At 38.0% G+C, this 23,911-nt stretch overlaps 1 protein-coding gene across 2 annotated transcripts in view; it reads left to right on the top strand.

The window, feature by feature from the left end:
* Positions 1-23,911, top strand: part of EPHA6 (EPH receptor A6) — a 513,578-nt gene that overhangs the window by 15,142 nt on the left and 474,525 nt on the right. For both annotated transcript variants that reach the window (XM_056329721.1, XM_056329720.1), the window contains exon 2: positions 22,600-22,664. In XM_056329721.1, coding sequence (XP_056185696.1) covers positions 22,600-22,664 — 65 coding nt within the window. The remainder of the gene's footprint in view (positions 1-22,599; positions 22,665-23,911) is intronic.

Here is a 23,911-nt window from a genome sequence, read left to right as displayed (position 1 = left end):
GGTAGAACTGGAGTTGCTGCATCACCAAACTCAGGTCTAAGTAGCAGACATTTACCAGACCATGCTGATGTCATGGAGTGTGAATGATACCAATATCAAAGTGTATCAAAGCACCGTCAAAGGCTGGGAATGAAAGAGAATGACAGTGGAGCAGAATTGTCTGTTTGGGGTTATTGTTAAGCAGAAGCTTGTTAGGGTGGGGTTTTTTTTCTCCTTCTGTTGTAGCAATTTTGTTTTGCCGTTGAAACACTAAAAATTGTTAAATACTGGGGTTGGGTGAAGTGTTCTGCTGTGCTGTGTAAGGAGAAACCTCTTTGCAGGTGACAGGTTTGTGTGTCTTGCTCATATTCTCAGGCTAAGGCCAATTGCGACCATCTGAGAAGATGAGAATTTTCTACCTCTGCAAGTCAGATGAGACTGCCAAAGCAATTTGTGGTTGGAGATTTTTTCCTTCACTGTAGCATGTAATATACTTTCCTTATCTTAAAAATGATGGGGGTGTGTGTGGGTGTGTGTGTAATACCCTCCAGTTAAGCATCTGCTTAATTAAGGGTCTTCTTTTTTATAGTGCGTTTAAGAAAGGAAGAAGTTTTTGAGTTGATACTCAAGCTGTGCAAAGAATAATTAAAGACCTGTTCATTCTTTTGCACTAATGTATTTAAACTTTTAACTGTGATTATGGATGCTTGAGTCTCTGACCTAAGGGATTCTTTCTTTTCTGATAGCTGGTGTTCTTGGGTCCAAATGAGATGCAATTACACCAATTTCAGTGAATACATTGTCCAAACGACCTGATTATTTGAGCCGACAGCTCAGGTTGATTTCACAGTTATTCAGCATGCACAAAAAGTTACTTTGAATGTTTGGGGTTTGGGGCCTTTGCTGCATGGAACATATAAGATTATTGATCTGGTTTCAAGAAAGAGAAAATTATGAAAATAATTTAAGAAATAGCCTTGATAAGAAATGCTTTATGAATAAAGTAAAATTTTTGTTGGTGAGCTTCATGGAGGTAGTATTCTTTGAACAGAGGTAAACATTATTGTGCAGCTGTAAGGAATGTAAGTATGATTGTCATTGCAGTAAAGTAATACAATTTATGGCTAAAGATCCCAAAGTAGCAGTGAACTATCCTTCTTTTCAGATAATGAGATGGAACAGTATATTTTTTATAAGGGAGAGGAGAAGAAAATAAGAAAAAGGAAGTGAAGATAGAAAAGCAAGTTACTCTGAGTCTCTTACATGAATATTCTAATTTATAAAATTTTGGGGTTGGTTGGGCAGGAAAAAAATAATTTTTTCAATAATATGTTATGTCCAGGTGTAAGCAAACAGATTTGTAGACTCCAAGCAGACTCCAAGCAGGTTCTAGCACTTTTAAAAAATTGCTTAATTTTAAAAATATAAAAAATAAATTCATTCCAGTGTAGGATAGGGAAGAAATGTCATCAACTTGAGTCTATTGATTACATTTTTATTGCTCAAAACTGCTACAGTTCATAAAATGCAGTTTTACAGGCTATTAGTCCATAATGTGGGTTATGTCCTTTGGAGACTTATGTTAAAGATAATGCAGTGGTTCAGAAAGATCTATATTGCAGTCCTGTGAAGAGAGTTCAAGAATTATTTAAGTGCTTTTTACTGTGTTCCCAAAGCAAAAAGGTTGGAGGGGAGACATTACCATCAGCTTCAAAGACAGGAAAGGAAATTAGCAGTGGAAGAGTCAGTTTATCATTAAGCAAGTGGCTTAGTTTCCTTGGAGGTGAGGAAAATATTGTAACAATACTTTTACGATACAGGAAAAGCTGTAACAATAGTGGCATTGAAAGGTGGTGTTTGTTTGTTTTTTTAATTGTTCTTCGCAGAAAAATAATAGTATTTGCTTTAGTGGTACATGCTAAGACTGTTGACACTGGATCGAGTGTCTTGACTGTAATTAGAACACAGGATTGGGAAAGAGCTCTGTTACCACATGCAACTGCCTCCTATGATGCCATATAAGAAAATGATTAGTTTTCATTGTACATCTAGTGAAGTGACGTTGCCCCTTTGCTCCTGTTGGAAGGCTGTCCTGAACTTCAGTGTTATGAAATTGAAATGCATTTATAAACTGCATTTATTAGTGGTTGGTTCTTATTCATTTATGCTTGTGCTGGCATTGTCCCAAAGCTTGAGAACAACTTTATATTCTCAATTTTTATCCAGCTACACTGTTGTAGGAGGAGTCGTATCTCTTCTTTTGGGTTTTGGCATGCTGTTTTCATCTCTCATTCAAGAGATTTCTGATCACTATGACAGTTACAGTTGCCTTTGCTTGTTCTTCATCCCATTTTAACTCATTCTTTCTTGAGCAAAGGTGGCCAGAACTATGTGCCGTTCTTTGCTTTGCTGGTGAGATTTTACAGGTGTTTGTGCAATAGTTTTTTTAGTAAACATACCTGACACTTCGTGTGATGGCATTTGTCACCTTCATTCCTGTGTGGTTTGATTGGTCCCTGGTTGGCTTGTCATCAGCTAATACATGCACATCTTATCTTCTCTGTCTGTCACTAGGCTCCCACTTCATAAAAGAAATTCTCCTTGGCTCCTTTTGAGTTGTCGAATGATCTATATTAATGCCCTTCCTTCTTTATTATTCTGGATAGGAAGAATCATTCCTTCTCTCCCCATAGCCCCACACACAGTGTTCCAGCCTTCAGCTGTGTTGACAACGCCTCCCAACTTTCCCATGAAAAAAATCTCATTAGAACAAGCCTACTTTGGCCAAGGACATTACTTAAATAAGATCAAACTCATGACTAATCTTTGAGGAATTGCTCTACGAATTACACAGTTAAATACTGTCTGTATCAAAAGCATGCCTTTTATGCACTTCCTCACCTCTTTTGCTCTCTATTTAAGGCAGCTAAAAGCTCTTTTAACAACTTGTTTCACTTTTCTAACCCAGATTTATTTCTGACATTTATACAACAAAATGTACATGGTGAGCTAACATGTTCACTACCAATATAGTGTTGCCATACAAATATCCACTTCATGATAACGTAACTGTAAAACCTCAAATAATATTTCATAATTTTTGTAGATTCAAAACACCCTTCAGTTTGTATGATACTGAAATAAGGCAGAAAGTACGGCATTCTGAAAGTCAAATTGAATGAAATTATCCTCAAATTCAGCTGTAATTTTACCTTAATGCATTATAATTCAGATGTCAGCATTTTCTTCATAATTTGATTCTGCTTGGCTATTAGGATCGCTCAGTACTTACTCTGTTTTATTGCTTTTAGATGAAATAAATTAAGCTGTATAGCAATATAAAAGATAATATTCATTGTTATAAATCTGGCATTTACACGAATGAAACATCTTAAATTCCCCCTTCATCTGTTTTAAATTAAGTATGAGATTTAAATAACTTGTTCTGATTGAGAGCAAGCGCTGGAAATGAAGGGACTGTGGACAATCAAAAAAGCACACTGAGATTCTGATCAAGGCATTCATTATTGTTGGTGGGAAACAACGTTAAACAGTAATTGATTGCATTCATGTAGAGGGTAGAGAAGCCTGCCATGAGATAGTATTATATTCATAGTCTGAGAATGATTTTGAACAGGTGGGAAAGTGAGAGTAATAAGCACAGTATTTCAAATTGCTCAGGTATGGTGGTAGCTAGCTCTTGTAAGAAGAGAGACCTTAGATCAAAGTGGGTTTATGAAATCTGTGTAATGAATTTGTCTTCAATTTTAGATATTATCTTCCTTTATAGTTGCTTTCTTAACTAGGGATGCAATTATATATTTATTTTTTACCCTAAAATATTTAATTTTAACACTTGATTCTCTCCATCTCATTCCTTATTAAATTCTCATTATAATCTCACTAATCCTTTTTATAGGCAGAAAAAAATTGCATGCAAATAAAAAAAGAAAGTTTGCCCTAAAACTATTCTTAGATTCAGCAGTCTTAATTGAATGTATGCTAACTCTGTGGAGGATATTGTTTACTCCAGAATAACTCTATCGTTACTGAAAATGAAATCTTGTTTCTTGAAGACCGGCTTCTCTCATGCAGTCTGAAATGAGAAGGGAAGACAGCTTCAGTTGTCTTAGTTTTAGTATGTTGTGTAAATTGCTGCATTTTGAAAGACTGTGTTTTAGCATTTTAGGCAAATCAGTTAGTGATGATGTATTTTGGATTCTAGATACAATTCTGGCGGCAAGTTGTCTGAATGAAAGCAAATATGTGCAAAAGCTGATAGATGCCTCCCCTTTCCAACTTGTACACCATTCCTGATGCGCAAAGAATAATAAACATTTACTTTTAAGAGTCAGTGTTCATTGTTGTCCTGTACAGCCCATCTATCCATTACCACTATTCAGTGCCTTTCCTGACTGTCTCCAACTGACATTTTCCTAAACTCCTAGTTCTGTCTTTGTGATTTTTTTTTTGCTGTTGTGTAACACATTGTCTTTCTTTCTTTCCTTCTTCCCTTCTTTCTTTTTTCTTTCTTTCTTTCTTCCTTTCTTCCCTTCTTTTTCTTCCTTTCTTCCCTTCTTTTTCTTCCTTTCTTCCCTTCTTTTGCTTCCTCCTTCCCTTCTTTTGCTTCCTCCTTCCCTTCTTCTCCTTCCTCCTTCCCTTCTTCTCCTTCCTCCTTCCCTTCTTCTCCTTCCTCCTTCCCTTCTTCTCCTTCCTCCTTCCCTTCTTCTCCTTCCTCCTTCCCTTCTTCTCCTTCCTCCTTCCCTTCTTCTCCTTCCTCCTTCCCTTCTTCTCCTTCCTCCTTCCCTTCTTCTCCTTCCTCCTTCCCTTCTTCTCCTTCCTCCTTCCCTTCTTCTCCTTCCTCCTTCCCTTCTTCTCCTTCCTCCTTCCCTTCTTCTCCTTCCTCCTTCCCTTCTTCTCCTTCCTCCTTCCCTTCTTCTCCTTCCTCCTTCCCTTCTTCTCCTTCCTCCTTCCCTTCTTCTCCTTCCTCCTTCCCTTCTTCTCCTTCCTCCTTCCCTTCTTCTCCTTCCTCCTTCCCTTCTTCTCCTTCCTCCTTCCCTTCTTCTCCTTCCTCCTTCCCTTCTTCTCCTTCCTCCTTCCCTTCTTCTCCTTCCTCCTTCCCTTCTTCTCCTTCCTCCTTCCCTTCTTCTCCTTCCTCCTTCCCTTCTTCTCCTTCCTCCTTCCCTTCTTCTCCTTCCTCCTTCCCTTCTTCTCCTTCCTCCTTCCCTTCTTCTCCTTCCTCCTTCCCTTCTTCTCCTTCCTCCTTCCCTTCTTCTCCTTCCTCCTTCCCTTCTTCTCCTTCCTCCTTCCCTTCTTTTCCTTCCTCCTTCCCTTCTTTTCCTTCCTCCTTCCCTTCTTTTCCTTCCTCCTTCCCTTCTTTTCCTTCCTCCTTCCCTTCTTTCTCTTTCTTTCTCTTTCCACCAAGTCTTCCCATACAAATGTTTGTCTTCAGGCTGAGGCATTTCTCCCTCAGACTCCTCTATCAGTCTTTGCACCCTCTGAAGCTCTTCTACTATCTCCATAAGACTGTATTTCCTTGTAACCTCATCAATTCATGTTACACTCTTCTAAAATTCATTGTCTGACTGCTCTAGTCCACCCACTCAATCCATCCTCTGCTCTGTAGGCATCATCAGTCTGTTGGTCCTTAACCACCTTCATCAAACTGCAATTCCCACAGCATTCAGCTTTCACTGGGGTTTTCCTTAACTGTCAGATGCACTCACTTGAACTTTGGGTAAAAATACCTGTCCTTAACCAGCTGACCTGTGGTCTTCAAGTTTGTTGATCTGGGTGGCCCTGGCCTAGCCGCAAACCATCGATTTGCTGCCTCTCTGCAGGGCTTCTTCCTTCTTGCTACTTTGCTGTTCACATCTTTTGCAGCTAACACTATTGTATTTCTCCAGCTTTACTTCTGAATCCTTTGTAATCCCAACTAGACTCTGACTGACTGTGTGGATAGAGATGCCACCCGTTGAAATCAGGGAGGGACCATTTTTTAGGCAAGACAAAGCCACTGAATTACCTGCTCTGTAAGATGCCTGACACCTGGATTGCGGAAAATCTGGGTGCGGGAGGACTAACTGGTTCTTCTCCCATCTCTCTTGGCAGTGACTTCTAGGGCAGCTGGTGCTGTAGAGGCACTGCAGGAAAACAGCCCACTGACATGGAGGGCTCCCACTCCGTAAGAGGAGTTGGAAGAGGAGGAAACTGGTTTAGGTTCTACCCTTCCCCACACCAGTAAGCAGGCATGTAACCATGCTATAGCGTGTTTTTTTTAAAGGAAACTAGAATAGCAAAATAGGCAGTCTTGGAAGGCTTCATTAGCAGAATTTAAAAACGTGTGTGGATAATATTTCTTGTAGGTCACTCCATGACAAAGTTTCCTCTGTGCTTTAATTACATCTGGTAAAATCTTCAATGAAAGGTGAAAACAAAAGACTTCTATGGAACTGCGTGTGCTGGGGTTTTAAAGGAGGGGGTCTGTATGAGCTACAGAATTTCCTAAAGGAGGTCCATAAATTGCATTCTTCAGATGCTTTTCAAAGTACTTATGTATAACAAACCTTCTTAGGAAGAAGTACACCGGCAGCAATAATTTTTCAGGCTCGGTCTTTGTTCTGTTGGTAAAAACTACTTCACAGTAGATCATAGATGTATATACTTGATACATAGAAATGTAGATAAATGTGAACTTCATGAAACAACAAGGCCAAGTGCAAGGTCCTACACCTGGGCTGGGACAAGCTCCAATATTAATACAGACTGGGGTATGAATGGATTGAGAGCAGCCCTGTGGAGAAGGACCTGGGGATACTGGTGAATGAAAAATTGTACCTGAGCTGGCAATATGTGCTTGCTGCCCAGAAAGAGAACCGTATCCTGGGCTGCATAGAAAGCAGTGTGGCCAGCAGGCTGAGGGAGGTGATGCTTTGCTTCTGCTCTGCTCTCATGAGACTCCCACCTGGAGTACTGTGTTCAGTGCTGGGGCCCCCAGCACAAGAAAGACGTGGAACTGTTAGAGCGGGTCCAGAGGAGGGGCATGAAAATGGTCCGAGGACTGGAATGCCTGTCCTGTGAACAAAGGCTGAGAGAGTTGGGGTTGTTCAGCCTGGGCAAGAGAAGGCTTCAGGGAGACCTGACTGCAGCTTTTTGATACATAAAGAGAGCTTTTAAGAAAGACGGAGAAAGATGTTTTACCAGAGCCTGTAGTGACCAGACAAGGGGTGATGGGTAAATTGAAAGAGGGTGGGTATAGATTGGATATAAGGAAGTCACTGTTTATGATGAGGGTGTTGAGACACTGGAACAGGTTGCCCAGGGAAGCTGTGGATGTCCCATTGTTGGAAGTGTTTAAGGCCAGGTCAGACAGTGCTCTGAGCAACCTGCTCTCGTTCAAGATGTACCTGCCCATGGCAGGGGCATTGGACTAGATAATCTGCAGAGGTCCCTTCCAACCCAAACCATTCTGTAGTTCCATAATTCTATGATATACTGGATAGCCTTCCCAAACAAATTGAACATTTTCATTATATTGTAGTCTTCAGATAGGAGCAAAGAATAATTTTTAAATTATTCCCTATTATTCCTTTAATAGGGTAATTCATCTCCACAATTGTGATGCTGTTTCTCCCCTTCTCACATTTTCTGGGCTCAAACATTTCAGACAGAATGTTGAAGGAAAATGTTATAAAGCAAATTTTAATGCAAAAATTACCTTTGTGATACTCATTCAACTATAAAGGTTCCCATATTCTGCAGCATGGATGTAGTATTATACAGCCTGTATTTGGCATTGCCTTCAAAGCCCCTTGGCAGTGCTCCGGCGATCCATAGTGACATTCCTCTTGCATCACTGGCTTGTGTAACAGGCACTTAAGTCTCAAGTAGCCCTTCAAAGCAGTGCTTTGAATTAAGTAAGTCACCCAGTGCTACCGCACTTCCAGCAGTAGCGACGCAGGGCTGTCCCTGCCAAATCAGCCTGCCCAAGACATCCGCATTGCACGTCAGTGGAAGTCCCACAAATGCTTTCCACCTTCATGTGTGTTACACGTGACAACCACGTTACCAAAAAGACTACTTTCAGTCATATCAGAAGTGACTGTTTCTACTTTGCACTGTTTTAGCAGGAAGGTTTTTTGTTTAATTATTTTTTAAAAAGTATTAGTACTATGCTGTTAGGTTTTGACTCTTTTTTTTTTTTTTTTTTTTTTTTTTTTCCTTTTTTTTCCTGGCATTTAAAGAGCTGTGGACCAGGAAGAGATGTACTGAAAAATATGTTCCCTGCATCATATCCAGATTACATCTTGAACTGTAGAAAATTTGAAAAAAACTCTTCAAAATAATAAGGAAAAGCAGTCTTTTTTACTTTCTCTTCTTGGTGTCAAATCAGGAAAAAAGTTTGTTTTGTCCAGTTAGATGATCATATAGTCACAAAGAAAAACAGACCATACCTATATACTGTTGAATATGAGACCAGCTATTCAACGGATCAAGCATAACAGCTTACTACATGAAGAATGGCATTCTCAGATGTATTTTATGCTCTTCAGTTATCTTTGAAGTTTTAATCTCCATGTAGGTGCATTAACAGTATATCACTCAAAGCTCAAAGTCTGTATAGAGTAGAGGTGAGTACTCCATGCTGTCCAGTTTTTTAAAGCAATTTGATCTTCGGTTAGATAGTCAGAACTTATTTCCTGTCAAGTAAAAGACAGAATGTTGTATATTTATTTGTTGATACATTGAAAGTATTGCAAACTTGATTATTTTGTAAAAACAATTGAGCTGATGTTCCACTGTAGGTAAAGAGACCAAGATTTTCAAAGCTACCGATTATTAGTATGTACTTCAGCTTGACAACCTGACCTAGCGCCTGTAAAATGTTCATGCTGTGAAAGCTTGGTGCTTGACACCATAAATTATAAATGAAGAGCTAGTGGAAAAAGTGACAGGCTGACTCAATGAAAGAGAGAATTACAAAGCTGAAAAACATTAAACTGACCAGCTGTGTGGATATTTAATCAAAAGAGATAAGAAACATTTTATTATCATGAATATAAACCTAGGATATCTCTGGGAATATTTGTTGTGAGTGGAACAACTCTTCTTGCTGATGAGTTCCATTTACTTTGGTATATTTTTGAGGGTCTGCATTAATAAAAGGTAAACATTTAATAAAGCCAAATGTTAATCTCATGGTTTGTGAGTTGCCTTTGTGTTCCTTCCTGGAATGCTTGTTTCATATGAGTTCTGCTGAACTCTTTTTCTGCACATCATGGTCACATTCAGACTATAGCAGTAAGGCCAACTATGGTATTTCACTTCTAAACTAGATAACTTATCAAGGAAATAAGATGCCACTTCAGGAAGCAAAGGATAAAAAACTTTGCCTGAGAGCACTGACACCTTTGAAAGTCATGACTGCTTCTGCTTTGATATGCCCACAGCTTGTGGCTCTCCTGATCACTTGCCTTACCTGCTGACAGCTAAAATCGTTACTAATTACATCACCTTTAACAAGCAGAAAAAGTAAAAATCAAGGCTTGATAGCTCGCCCCTATCCATTGTATGTCGCTTGCTTTCTTAGGTCATTGGGAGATCAGGAAGCATGGCTTTTTTATTTGAGTATGAAATGCTAACTATATCCTATTTATATGGCATTGGCGTAGATCTGTAACGGGTGAGGATAATAACGTCCTGTCACTTCTGGAGGTTCATGTATAAGACTTGGAGATAAATTCTGGGTTCAGACTGCAACAATGCAACAGATGGGGGTTGAACAGCTATGCTTTTCCACCCTCTGTACCACTTCATACAGGTACCGTTAGCATTATGGTTGGCTTGGGAAAGCAGGGTAGTCAAAATCTGACATTTATGGGCTGTAGGAACTCTCTGCTTTCTGTATTATAGCTTTTATGCCTACAAAACAGGAATGACCCCGTTTCATTTTATGATGTAAAAATATGGTCTGAACATAGGTAAACTCTTATTTAGCTCCTGGAGTTAAGAAGTTACGCTGAGCAAAAAGCTACTACAAAAGCAGTAGAAGACAGAGTAGTAAAGAGTCTTTGGCTTCAGTAGGTGTGTCTGCGCCACAACAGAATCGCCTGCCTTCGTGTTTCATGCCTGAAGCATCCCCAACTGTTGTTCCCACGTCTGCTTTCCCTCTGTGTTAGTTCCAGACTCCTGATTCTTGCTCTGAGCGGTCTGGAGCAACATGCTCTGCACCTGTGGGAACTTGCACCCTCAAGGGTCCTGGCAAAAAACCTGACCTAGTCCCTTGCCTCAGTTCTTGAGTTAGAGATTCTCAGACAGCTCTTCACGGGGCTGTGCTGCCAGTCAAGCACAAACTCGCTTTAGTTGCTTCAGCCGTGGTACCTCTCCTAACATCTGTCTATTCTGTTCCTCGGAGTCACCGAACAGCTAATTTTTCATTATGGTTATTAAGTAACTACTAGAGGAAGCAGTGGCCATCTGTCTTCCCAGTCCCCATTTGTCACTTTTATCAGCTGTTCTCTTCAAAACTTCTTTCTTTAAAAGGACGCTGTGGAAAAGGTGTGTGTAGATTTTGGTTCTAACTCCACTTGAAAAGAGACAGATGACCAGCTTGAAAGGTACCTCTGAATTAACCTGCCCGGTTATGCAAAGGCAACAAACCCTTGCAATACCATTTCCTACTTCACTAATAGGCTACGTCTTTGGATCAGTGCAGTGTAAGACACAATGCGTACCGAGGGCGGGTTTGATTATCCCCGTGAACTGTGGGAAGTTTCCTTCCCCCTTGAAGTGGAAATCCCAAGAAATGCAAAATACGGGAGAAATAGCTATGGGATCATTAACTTCATAACTAGTCTGACTGACAGTTACGCACAAGTGTTATTATACTTTTCCAAAAGTTATTTTTGGATGTTGTCATATAAACTTCTTGTTCTTTTTATCACCGCTTAGAAAAAATAGTACGGTAAAAGGCATAAAAGCAAATGCTCGTAAGAATGCAGAATAGGAAAGGTTAACAGCAAAGTGGAGAATATCAAATCTAGCATCACGACTCCACAAACCGAGTCCCAATCTAATAGGATTGACTTCAACACAAAAGTCATTCGTACTTTACCAGTGCAAGGAAAGATAAATCCATTTGTCTGAATTTCACTTGTTTCTAATTTCCCTAATGAAGATATACTCAGGTTAATAAACAGAGTTGACAAAATTGCCAGGTTTTCATGCTCATTTAGAAAAATCTACCCAATAATCTACTGTTGATATAAGCTTGATGGTGAATTGAATATCAATTAGCTTTTTCAAGTCAGAATGGCAATTATTACATAGGGCAGCTAGACTCCTATCATGATTTTGTGACTACTGTTTTTATCAGCGTTCGCTCTTGCCCTCATTGTATCTCACACGTGAAACCAAAAGCTTAGGGAAATAATACAATGATGTGACTTAAACCAGCTCTGGTGTCTTTTTCTGGACCTGTGAACAGCATTAATTTATCTCACTTCATTTTAACAGCAATTCCCGCTGAAATGGAATATCTTGTAAATGAAAGCTGAGTCAGTGCTTAAGAATACACTGTTTCCTTGGTACCTAAATTCGCTTCCCCCCGCCCCCATCTCATTCTTTCTGAGGAATCCACTGAAGCAGAGCAGTCTGCTTCTACCTACCAGGACTTACTCTTCAGTTCTGTGTACACCACCTGTCCTGGAGGGCTGACTTTGCAGTGCTCAGCCCCTTCTGATGCCTGAAAATTGTAGGAATTCATTCCTTCTGCCTGAGCTGTGGATTTGAAAACCTCCTCTTGTCTCACCCCCCTGTTTGGAAGTGCAGTGTTCAATTAAATCACTTTGAAATCACTTCGATGCTGCTTGTGGGGAAAAACCTGTGCTCTAGGCTAGGAGAGGTAGGACATCCCACAGTTACCTGAGGAAAATGTGGGGGTTCATGTTTCTGAAGTAAACTAATTTCTTTTAGATGTGAATATGCTTTTTACCGCAATAATTTTTTTTTTGTGTGTGTGTGTGCTTGTGAATAAAACTCACATTGGAGAAGCAAGGACTTGCATTAGACTTCAAAATACATAATGTTTATGGTTGTCTTAGCACAAAACAACCTGCTAAGCAGTAGAATATGTAGTTAAGATCTATCTGTGTAGAATTTGGGATTATATCTATCAACCCAGAAAGATTTTGGTGCAGAAATTGTCATGTATTTCTGGTCTGACAGATACATTTTCTACATGCTTGGTTCGTTTGGTGCCGCTGAATGTATTGGGTTGATTCCCAAGGCTCCACTTGGTATTCATGAAATGAAATATGGAACCTGCCTTCCTGGGAAAGGCTGTATCTTTTACTGATGGGTGTTACATGCCTGTGACTGATAAATTGTTTAATTTCTCCTCTTTCTTTGGAACATTTGTCTGTATTATGAACAGGGATTAAAGTTGTGTGGTAAGGCAGCTTTGATATTGAAAAAAAGAAAATCAATGTGTTATCCTAGTAGAAAAAAACATTTAAAGACTTCTGTCTTTCATAAGTTGTTTCAGAGAGATGTTCACCATCAGAGTGGTCGTATACGCATGTGCAGAAACAGCATTAAAGCATGGATGGTTGCATTGGTGTGGAGGTAGGAGAATCTCTAGTTGCACTTAACACCAAGGAGCTGCTGTTGTCGGTCATTATGCAGGGAGCCTTTTCTCAGTTCTGTGTAAAACAGCAGTAAAGGTCATTTCTCTTTCCTTCATTCACCTGATTATTCTTTTTTGTACACTAGAAAAATGTTTTGCAAGATACATACTTTGTACAGAAAGCTGCTACTAATTTCATACCTTGGCTTAAATAGTTGTAAAGGCTAAGTTGGCCAAAGTCTCTATTTTAATTGTACTGCGACTACTTAAGGAGTGAACTCAGTGTGTTGCAGGATGTCTTAACATAAAAAAACTTTATTTAAATGAAAGTGTCTGAGCATAATTGACCAATTTTCAGAATTAACCAGGTTTTCTATTTTGTTGATTTGTTTGTCAGTTTGTTTTGGTTTTGTTTGTTGTTGTTTTTGTTAAGTATTTTATCACTATTCTAAATATGTTTAATGTGGGTACAAAAATAATGGAAAAACAAGAACATAAAATTTTACTGTTCTTTCTTTTGGTTGCAAGGATTCTTGTTGCCTGAAAAGAAGTCTGTCACTTTTTTTTTTTTTTTTTTAAATCTTACTATGTCTCAAGCTCCAATTTTATAAAATAGATATTTAAATTTTTCCAATATTTCAAGTATTTTCTGATCCTAAAAGTAAAAAATGATAAGTATGATCATGTCGATACCTACCTGCATCTACCTTGAAGCAGAGGTGTGATAAGATACAGGTATGTTCAGTGGGCTGTGTCCAGGTTATAAATTGTAATTGATACTAATTGCTTATCAGAGCATTTTGATAGGTGTTTAAAGCATTGCAATTGCTTATTTTACAATAAATTGGCATTAAGAAGGAAGTAAAAATGCTCTTGTTAATTTAAGAAATGTTTGTGGTTGGATACTTTAAACCCTAAAGTTAAAGCTTGACAGACAGCCTGTGGACATAGACTTGCTACTTTTTTTAAATCAGCTGTCCTGCTTTTAGAAAAGTACGTGTTAACAACACTAAAAATAAGCCACAGTAAATGCAATAAGCAACTAGTTGACTGTATGTTCTAATTATGGTCTTAGTGTGAAAGTAACATGTAAGGACTGGTGTCTATTGTTCCCTGAATATGAAAGCCCAAGGCTTCCTCCAGGAAGGCTGACTCTTATGACCATCCATCAAAATTTACAGTGATAATTTCAACAGTCATTTCTAGATACAGAAAGTTTAGACATGAAGTAGACCGTTTACAGTCTCAGAAGATGCTGGCAAAGCACAAATACCTTAATCCCTTGGTGCTGTAGGAGTCATGAAATTAATTAAGCCTATTCGTAGAATTTTAAGTCTCAGGTATTGCTGGGTTTAATTTAGATTTGACTTTTTAAATAGAGACTTTGGAGATGCTGAAATGCACATTGGAGTATTTGTTTAGAATGTGAGGGTTTTTTCATCCTACCATGGCTACATGCCTTGTTATGATTGTAAAACTGCTTTTTTGTTCATGCAAATGTAAGTTCAGTGGATGTCCGTATAACTTCCCATTCCACAGATATAATCATATATGATGTTCATGACTTGTTCTTCTAAAGTAACATGATGATACAATTGGGGATCAATTACGTAGCATGAATAATGAATATAAAAATCCAAATGGTTTGTGAAGCAGGTGTCTTCTTTCTTTCCTTTACCTTCATAAACCGATTGCTGAAAAGTATATGGAGTTGAAAACTAAATACTTGGCAAATGAATTGCAAACAGAAGGGAACACATAAGCTTGCAAAAGGCTCTGTAATGACATATTGAAGACCAAAGTGTTGGTCTTCAATATGTCTTATCCACTTAATTGTTCAAATGAAATGTCATACTATTCCAAGGTTCCATTAATTGCTACTTCCATCTCACTAGCTTCGATGGTTTGACAGTATATGGCATAACAGTGCTGAAGATACAGCTAGAATCAGTTGCCCCTGCCTCCAACAGTTCTCTCAGTAGGTGCAAGAATTACTCTTTCATTTTAAATAATTACATGAATCAGCTCTCTCCGTGTGGTGTCTTATAATTCTAGGTAGCAAGAACATAGTACAACATTTGGTTTACTTATCTTGCTTATTTACATGGTACAGTCACATACAAATAGGCATTTCATAATCCAAATTCAATAAAAGCCAACCCCCCCTAAAAAAAGCGCAAGAAGAGAATAAATAAGAGCTTCCTCTTGCTTTTTCTGTTTAACACTTAATCCAGTGAGGTTACTCTGATGTTAACTGAGGGGTCTGCAGTGGTCGGCAATGCTAATAATAATACAACATGAGAATAAACGGATTCATGTTGATTTTTCAAGTGAGAATGGAAGAAAGGCAATGTGAAAAAGGCTAATGTAAAACTGAAGCTTTTGGTATGAAAATGTTGGCTTATATTCCGGTGAGAGATGGAGCAGTAGGATTACAGCAGCCTTGCACTCTCAGGAGAGCATGCATGTTTGCATTTAAGGTACGGAAAGGATAATTATATTGGCTCTGAAATAGCAGGAGCACTATGAAAGTGTAGGAAAGCATAAAATGATATAGCAAAGAGCATAAATTTTAATTTCATTTAAAAAATGATCTTACTAGAAATAGGTAATATGGTTCTCCAGGAAAAAAAAAGGCTGAATAAGAAAGGTGGGTAGTGGCATTTTATGCAAAAGAACCACTGTTTGTTTTAATCTTAGCTCAGAGCCATAGGATTTGAAATTATATCTATCCAGGTAGTGGTAGGCAACAGTAAGATTGAAACAGATAATGAATCATATTAGAAAACAGGGTAAATTATTCCTTAAGCATCTGTATGTAATGTATAGAAAGAAAAATGGTGCTGTGGGGGAATTAGTTTATGAAGGTGCTTACTGGAAGCCTCATGTAACTGGGAGTAAAATACTACGAAGTTAAAGCCAGGCAGTTATCCAACACAAAAAATACTGCACCCAGTCTAATAATGTTGCAAACTTCTTGGGACTGAGGATGTGGATTTATCATGACTGAGATTATTCTGACTGGTTCTCATTCGTTAGAGGAGAATTCTGATTGTGTGTTAGTGTGAGTGGGCAAATGTGAAAATGAAAAAGGTGGAAGTGAACATTCCTTTTTAAAATCTGTCATTGGGAAATCGGTGTTCAATAAAAAAGGCCATTTTTGGATAACAGCTCAACCTACATTAGAGGTAACATGAAAGCAGAAACTAGAAGTATATATACACTTGTAATAATTAATGGAAAAGAGAGGATATATGGGGAAATCAATACACGTTACAAAACATGAAGTGTAGAAAATTGAAAATAGAAGCTAAGTGTGTTAGGTAAAAGCCCAAGTCTCACAACACTCTAGAAAATGGGAATTTCTCTATTGTATTATGAATAAAAATGTTTGTGTGCATAGTATTGAACTATTTTTAGAAAGATGCAGAAAATAAGGTGTTCAGAATTGAGAAAATTAGAAATTAGTAATTTATTCGTGTAACATGAAGAATATGAAGTACTCCCCATCTGGCATAAATAGTTCTTTCCAAGAGTCCTGAAAGAATTGGCTAAGGAGATCTCTGGGCTACTGATGGTAAATTTAATGAGTTTGGGGACTCGGGGAATTCAAGAATATTGGAAGAGCGTAGGTGTTAGAGTACTGGTTTGAAAAGAAAAGGAAAGCACCATTAACCAGGTAACTAGATTTTTATAAAAATCACAGCATTGGAGAGGATTTAAGAAGTCATTTAGCTCCCTCCCCTCTGCCCCAAGGCAACATGAGATTATGTAGAAACCAGGTCTGACAGTGTTTAAGGTGTCTTAAAAGCCTCCTATAGTGGAGATTCCCCAGCTTTCCAATTAGTCACAGCTATCCCTCTTCTTTACAACTGTAGGGGTAGTACAATTTTTCCTGAAGTCTTAACATAAAACTATTTTTACTGTCATTTAAATCCCTTCTTCCTTTTTGACCATTAACACAGAGAACAGATTATTTTCTTCTGGTTTAAACACCCGTTCGCACACTAGAAGACTGTTAGTGGATAGTCCTAATTTAACCTCCCAGCTAAATGACTCCAGTGCACTCGGACCTTCCAGAGCACGGCCTTTCTAGAGATCCCTTCGTTCCCCTTGCTCTCCTGTGGTGCCTTTGCAAGTGAGCCAGGGATTTTTGGAAGTGAGGCACTGAAAACCAGACACAGCACTGCTGCTAGAGGCTTGTAAGCGCTGAAGAGGGGGGAGGGATTACTTTATGCATTTTGCTGGCTATAATCCTGTTTAGCTCAAAGAGCGTTGTCCATACTTTGTTTACTATATGATTTGCTATGACCCCTATGTACTTTCCCGGCAGAATTGCTACTAGACAGGTGCTTCTCATCCTTTATTACTGCAGCTCATTAATCTTGCCTAAACCAGATAGCTGTTGCATGCGAAATAATGGAAATACTGGAAAATTATTGAATTGATACATATATAATGAATGACGGTTCATTTGTTTTATGAAAAACAAGCCTGGTCAAAAACCCCAAGCATTTAAATAATTTTTCCCAACTGATGACACTTTAATTGCCAAAGGTAACTAGCATATTGCATATCTCCCCCTTCTTTCTGTCTTCCTCAAGAAGACAAGCCACAGATGTAATATGTTTAGACTTTGTAAAGTATGACAAAAATATTACAAAGTGTTCTGACAGTAAAAAACTTACAACATTTTTTAGTAAATGGATTTTTACAAACTGACATCTAAAGAAACTTTAAGGTTTCTTTAGGACTTTTAATCTTTAAGGACTCTGTTAAATCACAGAATTTGAGATACTCCTTACACATTCAAAATTCTAACTGGTCTACATTTTTCATCGGTAACATGGAAATAAGTAGAAAATCTATAGCTGACAAAAGAGTAGTAAGTAAAGAAAGACAATTTGCAGACAGGGAACAGCCTTCATCACTTAGTAAAGTTCAGCTCTTAAAAGTAAAACTTGTTTTAATATAAACAAATTGATCTTTGTACATCCAAGAACAAAAATGCAACCCATACTGGAAAATAATGATGAAAAGGAGTGATTCTGTAAAGGACAGTGATCTTGATAGAATAATAACTGCCTGTAAGTGCAGTGCTGCAGTAAAAAGTAAGCTAATGTGACCTTGGATATACAAACAGGTTATAAAAACAAGCATGGTTCTTTATCTTAATGTGTATTGTTTAGAAGGAATGAGTTCAGAATACTGCAGGTTATCCTATTTTTAAAAGTGAAACAGACTATAAAACCTGGGAAAAAAGTGCACACACGTCAGAAGAGAGCAGCAACTCTCTTGAGGGCTGGGAGTGAGAGACTTTAGAAGCTCAGTGTGTTTGTCCTGTAAATATAAACTGATTGCAGTTAATAAGTTCTCAGAGAAAAAAAAAAAAAAAAAAAGGTGCCAGCTTCGCCTCTTTCTGGGTGACATCTGTGATGACTGCCTACCCTTGTGGAAGGTACTGAAACTTCCATCTGTTGTTTGGGTATCTTTTAGCCAGTGCAGATGAGAGATTCCACACACAGGGCATCCATAGCTCCCGAGGCTGCGGTGTGCGATTGCTGGCTGAGCTGCGGAGCAGATAAATGGGGCCGACGCGCTGCCCAGCCTGGCAGCGAGTGCTCCCTGCTCCCAGCGCAGGCACTGGCGAGTCCCTGCCAGCCCAGCGTTAGCTGGGTGGGATGTGGTGGGAGCCACCTGGGCTGCGGTCTGGCCAAGTCGTCGTCTTCTGAGCTTTGGCATTTTTTCATGGGGTTTTTCCCCACTGGTATTTTTCTGCAGCTCCCTGAGTTACTAGTGGTGTCTTAAGAAATGAATGTCTGCCGTTCTGTTTTCTTTGCAAATCTTTGGCTTTGGCTTATCCACTGTAGAGGTAACAGTGAAATGTATTAGTCCACAATGAGTGGGAGATGAGGCTGGGTGATCTGGTGGCCTATCTGATGTTGGAGTATGAAGTTGGCCAAAATCCGTTATTCATTTAAAACTGTTAGGTCAGGCTGTCTGGAGATGCATAAAGAAAAAAGAAACCGGTGAAATGAATTTTTGGAAGGCTTGTTCATTGTAGACTGTAGAGTTCATCTTCAGAACAGTATTTTGGAATTAGAATTAAAATTCCACAGTGCCAGTCCTCAGAGTTCTGCTCATCATAATTTTAAATAAAAAAGTTCCCTCAGGACCAGGCGAAACCTCTGAAAAGATTAATTTCAGTTGTAAAGTCTAATAATAGCAGTGTAAGATATATATATAAAAAAAAAAAGAAACTGCAGCTCAGTAGCGCATAATGAGTTATAATAATGTAATATCTATTAAAGTGTGCACTGAAAAACAAAGCTAAACAATTTTAAATTCTAAGTATGAACTGTGCAGTTAACTAACACAATAGAATTACAGCTGTATATTTGTATTGTTGTTGGGCAACTGACAGTATCCGTAGTTCAGTTAAGGAAGGATGAGCAAGTGCTAGATCTAAGTTCTTTTTTATCCAAAGAGATATTTTAAAGGATCTCTGTGTTCATTTTCAATCATGACATGACTTGGTGATGGGAGACCTACACTCTTTCACTCTTGTTCACTTTGCAAGTTTTATACTCTATCTCACCTCAGAAAAGTGGCTGCTACAAGTGGAGGTTGGGTATCAGAAATGTCAATAACATTGCTTAGTCGCAACCAATTTATTTATAGTTTTTTTCATAAATATTAACTGCAGTAGTTCCAGACACACACTTTTGCTTATGCTGGCAGCTAATGGCTTCCCCATAATGGCCACTTACGTGAAGGCTCATTTAAGAGGTATGGGGCTTTTTATGGCATATAAAGGACTATAAATAAGTAAACGTAGGGACAAGGGTCAGTAAGTGTAGCTTCCTGGACCCATTAACTTTTTAAGGGAATTTTCTCGTTTTAAGCATCATATGTGTAGTGTCCACCATCTCTTTTTAGTCTCTTTGCGTGTGAATTTCCAATTCTTTTGAAACTTTCGCTGTTCTGCGGTCAGAGGAGAAACATTCATTCCTACATGTAATTCAGATGTACACATGCGGGCATTCTTCTTAGTCTGGATTTCTTTGGCAGAGTGAATTTTCTGCCAAGGAGCTCAGAGTTGGAAGCTTCTTGGCAGTGCAAATTTGTCTGCCATCAGGTCTGTGCTGCTGGGGATAGACTGCTTCTTAATTACCTCATTTAAAGATAGCTTGGGTATCTCTGTCCCACACTGAAGTCAATCATGTAGATATCTCCAAATCACTGAAGTGTGTGAGGATTTTATTACTTTATCTGTGTCCTCATTTTATATAGCTGGCCCTGCTGGTTTCACCACTTTCCTGGGGTTTGTATTTCTTTGCCATAATGTTTACTTGCTCTGTCAGTATTTGCACATTTTTGATTGATAATTATTTTATGTCTTGTAATACAAGTGCTATTGGAAAAAGTATTTTAATTTTTATGATTCTCATTTCTGACTCTGAAGGTGGTAGTATTTTAAGTCTAGTTAGTAGTTGTCTGGTTGTCTGAATTCTTCAGTTGGAGGTTCTAACATTTGGTGGCTATAGGTGAGCATATGTGAGCGTACAAGAGGCTTGGTATGTAAAGTGTATCAAAAACTGTATTTTAACAAAACTCAGTTATTTGATGGGGATAATTTGGTAAATGTATAGAAGAAATATTATTAGATCATGGTTCAACTAAATTTAAACCGCATACTTTCAGTGATGAATTTACTCTAGTATTTAATTTTTTAATGTATAGCTTTGAGCTTTCAAGTAGTAGATTAATTCAGGCAAGGAATTAATTAATTTAGGCTCCACTGAAGAAATGAATTAGTTTTCCTTCCTGTATTTTGGGGCTTGTTCCATGGAAGTATTAGTTTTTAATACCTGGATGATGTTTATTAAATCATGGTCCTGCTAACACAAAAACTGTAAAACTGTAATGACACTTCAAGCCACAGTCCTGTTTGTAGAAAGAATTCATTTCTGCCTGCAGATCCATAGCTTTAGCAATAATGTATAATGGGGTTTATTTGATTATTTGTTTAATTCTGTATTAAAAAATTAAAATGTCATCAGAATGGCACTTGCTAAGCAGCAAGATATAACCTCAGCTGAAAACCAAGTACATTTACAAATAGTCCACATTTTCTGGGTGGAGAGAGGAGTGGAGGAGAGATGGAGAGAAGAAAACAAACTCCTAAGATGAACTGAAATATATCCTGAAACCAGCTGAGCATTTGGTCTTCCCTGTGAAATGGAAATATCTAAACCCAGTGGCTTAAATTTTTTGGAGGTGACAGATCTGCAGTACTTTATAACTTGAAGGTTTACACAGGCAGCTGCTTCATCACAGGCCACATGGGAAGACACTTTTCTGACTCTTCAACAAGAATACGGTAGCCTGATTCAAATGGGAAATACGATGACAGCTGTAAATCACAGCTTTTTAAGTAAGCATAAGGCAGCAATAGTCTCAGTAGGGTAGTGATTCCATTTTTTGGAAGTAAAATAGGGCTTTTGAAAAAGTGTATAGATAATGAAAATAATCTTCAAGTTATTCACAAAGCTTCATAAACTGGAGAAGTGGTGAAGAACTGGGGAGCAGAATACTCTCCTTCGTTGAATATTCTTTTTAAAATGTCATTAGTTTCTCCAAATAAATCATTAAACTTTTATTTGGTTAATGTTGAGCTTGTTACCTGACTGTAAATTGACTGATAAGACCATTTCAGTTTCAGGTTAGAAGTCAACATGCATTCACATATAGAGGAACTCTAATTGTCACTGATACGAAAGACAAGGGAAGATGCTCGGTGGCGTTTCCTCTAGTAAATTGGTGACTTCCCTTACCAGTGTGCCTTTTCCATAAGGGAAAATCCCATGGTGTCTGGCTTCTGCTACTGCTGCTGTACTGCTTTACAGAAGCACGTTATTGACAGCTGAACATTGATTATTTGAACAGATAAAAGGTGGAATATACTGCGTAACAGCATAAAACTCCCAGATGTATGGAGAGAGATGTGATAGCTTCATTTTTCTCTGTCATTTAACCACCTAAAGAAGAACTGGAATTTGTGGGCTGTAAGGAGGAACTGAGTGTTCCAAACACAGCAACTTTATAATTAAAATAAACTGCCCTATGCAATACTTAATTTTATGTTTAAATCTTAATTTACATTTCTTAAACTAGAGGGTCAGATGAAACAGTTCCATTAGAGGGCAGTAGTACATGTAGGTACAATGTCTCATGTACTAGATATTTAGTTTTCATGTCACTATGAGCTGTGTTCTGTATAATTTTTGCATTATTACTGAAAGGAAGAGAAGAATGAGGCTAATGTAATTTAACATATTAAAATAATAAGAAGCATTTTGTAAAATACAAGAACACACATGCTGTCATATATTAAAAAAACCACGATGAGTATGACAGAAGTGGTGGAAAATATATGTAGGAGCTTTCAGCACTGTGATGTTATACCTAAAATATCAACCCTAAAGTTAGTCTGTGTTTTTTCGGAATTATACAATATATATATTGTATAACTTTATTTCTGGGAAGTGTATGGGTTTTTTTTAAAGCATCTTACTTTTGAAAATCTGTTTATTTTTTTAGCTTTAATGCTTAAGTCCATGTGCAGGCTTTCTAGATTTCCAGGCAAGGGATTGCAGAAATTTGCGTGCTTGCTCAGGCACCGTTTAATGATTAAGCATCGGTAGCATATAGTGATTTGACAATAATTTCTGCAAAAGATTTACCCTGTATGTATTTAACTGTGTATGAGTTATGTCTTCTAAGACATTTGATAATGAAATGTAAGCCGTGAAAGCCTATATGTTTAGATACTGGATATTCCTACTCTAATATTTTAATTGTTAAAATAGTTTTATGCAGATGTACCTGGCTAGTATAGCACGTTCAGTCCATACCAGTTCAATACTTTACTACGTTGTGTATGTCTAAACCAAGCAATACCACAAACATACCATTTCTTTTTCCATTTTCAGTTGTGTTACTTGATACTACAGCTGCCCTCGGAGAACTAGGATGGAAAACATTTCCTTTAAATGGGGTAAGTCACTCACCGTTTTGGCTTTATTGTCTTGATTTTGGCATTCTGAGTGAATGGCTGTTATACTTGGGTGGACATTCTTGCAGCATAGACTCATCAGAAAGATTTTAGTTGTTCTCATGACTGGAGCAGCTTGTCTTGTAAGTAGAAATAACAGCTGTGAGAGTGACATGAGTACACGTTATGATGCCCTTCTTTTGCTTTTCTGAGTATTGAGAATCTATATTGAAATCCAATTCTGTTACACATCATAAAGTTTTATATTAAAAATTCCTATGCTGGAGGAATGTGTTATGACTACATTTTTTGTGAAATAAAGAATCATTTTAGATTTTATAACTTGAAACAAAACTTTAATGATTTAAATGAGGATTAATATAGACTTTAGCATCTGGTAAAATTGTATCAGGTTAGCTAAATCACAAAAAACCCCATTATAAATATGTTAATGTCATTAAACCAATTTAAAGATTTAGAGAAAAAAATTGAAATCTTTTGCTTTTTTCCCTGCACTGAGCAGTCTAGATTAAAGTTCACTGTTCCAGTTTAATGTCATACCGTTAGTACAGATTGCCAGGAAGCACTTGATATTGCGTGCAGGACCCCAGGGTGTTAGCGGTGTCTGGAATACTTGGAGATGGTGTGCCCATCCGAGCAGGGGGAAGGGGAGCATTTTTACTCTTTGAAGGTCACCCACCAGTGCTTTGTCAGTGGCTACACTTCCAAAACCTATCTTCTCTTTCCACCCAGCTAATGCACATAACTGAATATCAGAGGCACTTGTAGTTTCACTTTTTAATTAAGATAAAATATACTGGAGTGTTTAACACCTATTTTATCAGCTTCTAGATCTGATGCCACTGCACATCTTGTATATCGCTTATTTTTATATTACCTGGCATTATCTCTTAATTCTTGTGTATGAGGCGTATAATTACTTGCTTCTCTGAAATGAGCTCAGAAAATACTGGTTTTCTGAGTGAAAAATGTTGTTTCATTATTAGTTATTTTATTTCTTGTGATCTCTTCCAGAAGGAAGTAAAATTGTCTATCCTCAGCACCTTAATAATCTATTTTTATAAAATGCCTTCTGTGTCTCTGCCTTCAGGGATTTCAAGCAATGTGACTTTTCTCAATCTCAGCCTATTTTCAACTTTATAGATTACTCTTTTTCAGGATTTTCCATTTTCTTTTGTATTCCTGGACATAATTTCAGTCTGCTACAGCTGCCTCTGTGGTTTACATTT

Source organism: Falco biarmicus, chromosome 2, assembly GCF_023638135.1.
Source record: "Falco biarmicus isolate bFalBia1 chromosome 2, bFalBia1.pri, whole genome shotgun sequence".
Classification (NCBI taxonomy): Eukaryota; Metazoa; Chordata; class Aves; order Falconiformes; family Falconidae; genus Falco; species Falco biarmicus.
Note: the sequence above shows the minus strand (reverse complement) of the source record. Positions and strands in the feature narration are given on the sequence as shown.